At 38.7% G+C, this 7,672-nt stretch overlaps 1 protein-coding gene across 1 annotated transcript; it reads right to left on the reverse strand.

Annotated features, from left to right (window-relative positions):
• Nucleotides 1-1,640: 1,640 nt before the first annotated feature.
• LOC143886288 (uncharacterized) lies at nt 1,641-4,721 on the reverse strand. Its single transcript, XM_077390220.1, has 3 exons — nt 2,412-4,721; nt 2,117-2,321; nt 1,641-2,021 (listed from the first exon to the last, which is right to left on the reverse strand). Exons 1-3 carry the CDS (start codon nt 4,207-4,209, stop codon nt 1,733-1,735), a joined length of 2,292 nt encoding a protein of 763 aa, XP_077246335.1. The 5' UTR covers nt 4,210-4,721; the 3' UTR covers nt 1,641-1,732.
• Nucleotides 4,722-7,672: the final 2,951 nt, after the last annotated feature.

A 7,672-nucleotide genomic window follows, 5' to 3' on the forward strand; every position in this document is an offset into this window, starting at 1 on the left:
CTACTGTGTAAGTTATATGCGAAGACAACTTCTTTTTTGGATTAAATTGCACATTTGTTTGAAGACATATTTGGATACTAACAAATGGTTTTAGTATGTGGGAATGTTGCCCAAAGAGGAACTCATGGTAGCAAATTTGGGACGTCAATAATGTAATTCTTATTCTGCTTCTCTGTTGCCATTTGTTACAGCCTTGATTACTTTTTTTTTCTGTTTTACTCTGTTCTGTATTAGAAATACACATATCAAAGCCATGGTTGGAGAAAGTCCAATGATTAGAATGATAGAGGGTATGCTCCTTGCCTTCTGTTATGCTTGTCTTTGTCTTTGTTAACTTACCAACTTCTCCAAAAGCTTAAGCTATTGGGGAAAGGCGTTATTTTATCTTTTATACTTTAACACTCCCCCCGCACGTGTGGCCCACTTGGCAAACACGTGGCACATGTGGTCCACTTTGGGCTGACCATCGCATGTGGATTTTTACTATCCGGGAGGTTTGAACTCGAGACCTTTGGCTCTGATACCATGTTAACTTACCAACTTCTCCAAAAGCTTACTTTAACAGTCTTCTTAAATAATAATATAAAGATTATATATGGGGAGTTAAACAAGCTACCAATAAGAAAAACATAAGGATGGAGGCTTGCCCATTTACTAAATAAATAAGAAATGGGGTGTTCTAGAATATAAATGATGCAACTCCAAGACGTAATTTTGCATGATGCTTAGTGGAGGAACATTCTTTTCTATGGGGTCAGGGAATTCAGGAGCTAGAAAACTATCAAGGATCCATAATTTCTTTAATTTGTTGTGAAAATTGAAGATTAGATGACTAAAATGTACGATTAATGCAGTCTAACATTGATAGGGTTTCATTTGATCCATTTGTTAGAAACGTGGCGTCAAAATTTCACATATAATTGAGAAGGTTGTAATGAAAATTTTAGGGGTTTTAGAGATCAAGAGAAAACACAAAAGCAACTGATTGTACATCACAAATAAGGAGCTATGGACGCTTCTTCGATTCTCAAAACAAAAATATAATATCATAAATCTATCTCCATATATATGTACTCTTTAAACAACCCTAAAATCAAACTTTAGTCTCAATACATAAGGTCTTTTTATTTATTTTTTTGGAAAAGTCTTAGAACGGATATTCAGACACAAAGGTATACTCTTTTGAAACTGGAGGCCCTTTTTCGATTTCCATGTAAGTTGAGATTTTGATGAGTTTGGGAAACTTTTTGAGAATTTTGAATAAAATGAAGATTGTCTACACATTAAATGCGATGATACTGGCAATGATTCGAATCAATGAGCGAAAAGTGCATAAGATCTTCAAAAGAAAATCCTTAAAAGTTAGATCAGATCTCAGATATCTACTCCAAGCATAGTTGTAAATTCTGTTTCGGTCGCCATTTCGTTTCGGCCACCAAAACGAAATTTCAGTGGGATTTCGGTTATTTCGGTGCATTTCGATCAAAACTTTTAGTTCACACAAAAAAAAATATTAAAAAATATGAGAAAAATCCAAAAAAAATAAAAAAATCAATAGAAAAAGATGAAAAACTAATAAATAGTCCAAAATATGTGTCCCAAAAGCCATATTCATTACTTAAACACATAAAGTCTTGCATAAGTTCAACTAATAGTCTGATACATAGAAAAACATAAAAAAAAAAGAAATACATAAAAGTGCAACATAGACAATAACTAGTCGCAACAACTCTCAGTCATCATAACCCGGATGATCATACTCAATGTCTTCGTCGTCGTCGTCGTCGCCGCCGTCATCACCACTTGGACCACCAGTAGGGACATCTTCTTCAAGAGGCATGAGAAAGTCGTCGTCGTCGTCCCCGGCCCCAACCACAACAGTAAGTGATTCAAGATTTTCCCACCCAATGTCTTCCGGCGTGAATATGACATCTTCTTCTTCTGTAACCCAATCCATCATGACATCCAGATGGTCTATGCTCAAAGGGCCACTAGTAATAGATGATTTTCTCAACAAGTGCCTGAAAATGAAAACATTAAGTTTAATGTCAAAGGTTAAACTTAAAAGCTTAAAGTGATGAGGTGAGAGTTGAAAACATTATATTACGTTGTATACCTTTCTCGAAACTTAAGATTGTAATGGACAAACACCAAGTCATCTAATCTCTGGTGCTCCAACCTATTTCTCTTTGCAGAGTGAATGTGTTCGAAGGTGCTCCAATTCCTTTCACACCCAGTCGCACTGCAGGTCTGACTGAGGATTCTGATCGCAAAGAACTGTAATTCTTCCACGTCACCTCCGAATTGATTCCACCATGCAACTGTAAAGTAACAAATAGTAAAGCATTATTTGTTGAGAAACTGAAAGTTAAAATGAATTATACTTAATTAAACAAACAACTCAAATATACCTGGTCCCAACTTCGTTCGGTTGCAGATTGCAAGCTTCATTCCAAACATACCCTTAGCCTCTCGATAATCTTCAATCTGATTGGTGATGAGGTCTAGTGTAGCTTCATCAGGTACCAGTCGAGTGATGCATGCCAACAAGCCTCTGGTTACTTCACTGTGCCTAGAGAAGGTAAGAGTGAAAAATAGAGCAGGGTTAAGAAAATATCCTGCTGCATGGAGGGGACTGTGGAGTTGCCTATCCCATCTTTGGTCGATGATCCTCCAGATGGGCATGTAATCTGATTTTGTCTTCAACCTCTCCTTGATGTTCTCTTTGGCCTTATCCATAGCCTCATATAGGTAACCCATCACTGGTTTGTCCTGCCGATCTACCAAACGCAGTACTCTCACTAAAGGCTCGCTGATGTTTAGAATGTACTTGCATTGGTCCCAAAAAGATTTATCCAACACAGTACTAACTACCCCTTCACTCAGTGGGTGTTGGACAAACCCACTAGTACTATACTCATCAGACACAAACATCTGCTGAAGTGCTTTGCGATTCAACACCGGACTTTTTATGCTAATGAAATTTGTAGCCAATCTGGTTGCAGCAGAGCAGCACAACTCCTTCCCACCTGTGAACTTCTTCCTCATCAAATTCAAGAGGCTTCCATGGTTGTAGATGAACTTTGTAATCGTCCGAGCCCTCTCAATTGTGGTTGCTATGTGAGGAAATATAGTCGGTTTGCACAGATGCTCCAAGATGAGATCTAAGCAATGAGCTGCGCACGGAGTCCAGAAGAATGTACCAAATGCGGCTTCTAGTCTTTTCCCAGCAGCTTTGTAACTTGGCTCACTGTCAGTTACAAATTGCACCACATATTTCGGATTCACCTCTCCGACAATCTTTTCAAAGATATTGTATAATTCATCGGCATTCTTCACTATGCCAGATGCATCAACGGATTTGAGGAATATGACTCCTTTAGGGTAGTACACCAAAAAGTTGATTAGGGAGCGTTGTTTGGTGTCTGTCCATCCATCCGCCATAATGCTACAGTCAGTGTATCTCCATGACATCTTAATCCCCTCCAAGTAGTTGTTTACCCAATCTACTGTATTCTTCAAAATGGAACCCCTTAAAGCATGATAAGTAGGTGCCTTATATCCCGAACCCATGGCATTCACAGCATCAAACATAGGTTGCCAGAAAGGTGAATTGGCAACGTTGAAAGGGAGATTGGCATCGTAGCAAAGCATGCCAACCGCCATGTCTACTCTATCCATTGTTTCTTTGGTAGCCAAAGCACTTTTAATGCTTGGCTGGGCTCCAGGGGTTGTTCGTGGTGCAAAGAAATTCCTTATCCCTCCTGTGATTCTCTTCTTCTTCTTTTTTGTATCACTCGGTTTTACAAGAACTTCCTTACCTCTTCGTTGAGGCAATTGTGTGCCAATGTCTTCTTCATCCTGCTCTTCTTCTTCGTCTGGTATGCCATAAAAACCTTCAACCTCTGCTTTAGATAGGCTCATCCTAGCCCTTTCTTTTCTCTTTGCATCTAAAAGTTGCTTCATTCGATATTTTTCATCTTCAGTCACTTTTTTGCATGATGCTACTTCACCAGGAACAGCCGCTAAATGTCCTTTCAAGCGGGTTATACCTCCACCCGATATGACTTTGCCACAGAATATGCAAGTTACTTTATTTTTTTGACCCGGAACCAATGTACCGTAAGCCCATGCCGGGTCATCTGATCTAGCGGGTGCCGAACCAATAGAGGATGCTCCTGCAGAAGGTCCCGAGCCCGACCCACTCATTCTGAAATGAAGTAGAAGAAGGGAAAAAATAAATTAGAGGAAAGAAAATTGAAACAAATTACAAAAAAATGAAGTAGAAGGGGACAAATGAAGTAAGAAATAAAAGAAAGGAAATGGAAAGAAATAAAGAGAACCTTGAGGTTGAACTTGAGTTGAAGAGAAGAAGAAAAAATTAGCCTTCACTCACTTGAAATAAGCTTTTGGAAATAGTTCTTGACTTCTTGTAGTGGTAAGTTGAATGTATGCCTTCCCTTTGCTCCAAAATAGACTTGGATTGAGTTGAAGAAGAGGGTAGACTTGTAGGAAATTTAGTAGAATAGATAATGTAAGTGAAAGTAGAGAAAGAAGGAGAATCACTTATGTGAAGGTGGAGGATAAGAAGGTAGGGAAAAGGCTATTTATAGAGTTTTTAATTGATTGTGCATTTAAATATGACTAAAATACCATTCCCAACAGCTATAAACGGTCACATTTTGAGGTTAAAATGGTCAAAAACCAAAAAGAGCCGTTCCAGGGGCATTGTTGTAAAATCTGTAAAATCCAGTCAAACTAGCCGTTATGCACGATTCCGGACGAAATTCCGGATTTCGGAAAATTTCGTCCGGAATGGAACGAAATTTCCACCGGAACGAAATTGGAATTGGAACGAAACCGGTTCGTTTCGTCCGGAATGGACGAAACGAAACCGAATTGACAACACTGACTCCAAGTGTTTTATTAGGTAGAAGGGGATGATCACGATACTCGTTGTCAATTACGTGAAATGAATATGAAAGCGGTGTATGATTTAAACGTGAAAGACAAGTTCTATCAAACTATGAGGGAATGATGTAGTGTAAAATCAAAAGATGAACCAAGTCCAGATGTACATTATATGTTAGATGAAAACCAATTGGAGGAATCTCACCTAAGAAGAATTGAAAGAAAAAGTTTGTAAATTAACCATTTTTTGTGATACTGGATTGATAATGTTAGCAGGGACCAAACATGCTTTGGACGATTAAATGGTCAGGGATTATCTTGAATTTTATTTGAAATCTTGTATGTGGTTTAGAAAGTCTAAATTTGACATATTTAGGCACTGAGATTATTCATTTGTAGTACATTGAAGACACCCTTCTCTTCAGTTGCTCTGAGGAGAGTGAAAAATCTAAAGGCGGTTTTGAGGTGTTACGAGACTGTATCTGGTCAGTGGATCAACTTCTCAAAATCCTCGATGATTGGATTTCATTTCAGATTTTAGGATGCAGGGAGGTGTCGATTTCTAACTGTTATTTGGGCTGCATTTATCTGTTGGCAGACCACCTAAGAGTTTGGTAACCTAGTGATCGGAATGGTGGGGAGAAATCTTTTCCCTTGGAAGAAAATTTTTCTCTTCTTGGCAGGTAGGATTACGCTTATCAAAGCAGTGCTGGCCAACCCACCTCTATACTTTGTCCTCTTTTGATGTCCAATTGGTCGATTGATAAGCATGATCAGCTCCAAAAGAACTTCCTTGTGGAATGACAAGGAGGAAAGAAGAAAATATCACCTGGTTAGTTGGAAGTCTTTGTGGACCTAATGTAGATGGGGCTTGGCAGGATCGGTGACATTTTGCATAGTACAAAGACCATTGTTACTAGGCTTTCTCGAGTTCGCTTGGGGTGATAGATTCCAACGAGGCGGATGTTCCCGCACTTTTGACTGGAATTCATCTTGCGGACTCGTCCCTTCTTGATTCTCACATGGTTGAGAATGACTCACTCAACTTCATTCATTGGGTGCAGATGGAAAGGGTTTCCGCCCCAAGGATTTCCTGATCGTCCTTGTTGATGGGCATGCCACATCTTTCCCCCATGTCCTCTGCTCTACCAGAGGCAAATCAACTTCCTCGGTCCACCACGGAGGGAGTGCTTGATCATTGCCCCCTACTCGAGGGATGTTAAATTTTGTTCTTTCTTTTTTTAATGTTGATTCTTGAACAAATTCAATCGAGGGTCCCTTTCCTCTCTTTCTTCAATTTCAATATATCACCGGCATTCAAAAGAAAACGAAAAAGTTTTTTGAATGTAGTTGGAATCTGAGTGCAAGTAGAAGCATTTTGGGGTTTGTAAAGCAACCAATTACTCCAAAAGCTTAAGTTGTTAGAGTTGTTGTTATTTAATCATCCCTCTCATGTGGCCCTCTTTTTGGGGATTGGACGTACATGTGGCACATGGCCCATCTTTTGGGTTGGCCATACATATGGATTTTTAATATCAAGGAGTTGTTGGGTTTTGAATTTTGATCCAAGGACCTGCCACGAGGCAATAGCTCCGATACCGTGTGAAACCACCAATTACTCCAAAAGCTTAAGCTGTTAGAATTCGTGTTATTTAATCATTTATACTTCAACAGGTTGTTAATAATACAAAGTCTAGGATTAAAAGTCAAGTCTTTATATGGACTTGGTTTTACAGGATATGAAGTTTATGAAAGTTGGCTTTTATTGTCTGCTGGTTTTCACTTAAAAAACAACAGTCTGTACTCTTGTTTTCTCCACAATTGATATTCTTTCCATAGTATTGTTTTGTTTTTATTTTAAATTGCTAATTCGTGGAGTTGTAAATCTTCTAACGACTAGCAAATTAGCAATCTCGTTTATACTTACCAAATTAGAAAGCGTATCTACTGACGCAAGTAAAATGAGTTCTTTATCTTCATCAAAGACAGTTCAGTTGTGAAAGCGTCTTCGTCTTCATCTTCATCACGGAATGGTCCAATCCATATCAATAATTTTGACCTACACAAATTTCACAACTGAAAACGACCACTATGGCAATCTCTGGTAGCCAGGAAAAAAAATTTCATGATAAATTAGTGTCCCCAAGTGGTGAAAGAGTGGCAGGGCGGGTGGGAGGAGGAGAGAGATTTGAGATGGCATGATTGAGATGAGGCTGAGAAATGGCTAAAAATCAGGAAAAAGTCGATCCTATTTTGAGTAGAGTTTTTTGTTTCCTGATGTTTAGCCACTTCTCACCACTTGGAGACTAGTTTATCATGGGGGAAAAAAAAAAAATTCAACGTGCCCTATATCTCTGACTCATGGTATTTGGACAGAAAATCATCTCTACCACTATTTGTTAACTATGACTTATTCTAGAAAAAGCAATTTGTTTTAGGCTACGGTGGTCTGTCATCTCAAAGCTCTATGCCCATTTCCATTATGTTCTAAAACAGCAAGCACTTTTTGCAGGCTGTATCAGTGGTTTGTCTAGTAATTGATTCCCATTACATTTTTCTTTCAAATATTGATAGCATTTTAAATGGAAAAATAATGGGTTTCTGGTGTGGATCTTGCATCTCCTACAGAAAAGGGATTTTTCTTATGGATTGTAACACCAAAACAAATTTTATAGGTTTGGTATAGAAGACACCATATGCATTAAGCAGTGAGGAGAGGACAGAGGAGGATGGTTAGTGGATGAGGAACATCAGAGAGTGT

Source organism: Tasmannia lanceolata, unplaced genomic scaffold (genome assembly GCF_043159265.1).
Source record: "Tasmannia lanceolata isolate RefF3 unplaced genomic scaffold, GAP_Taslan_0.1 ptg000011l, whole genome shotgun sequence".
Classification (NCBI taxonomy): domain Eukaryota; kingdom Viridiplantae; phylum Streptophyta; class Magnoliopsida; order Canellales; family Winteraceae; genus Tasmannia; species Tasmannia lanceolata.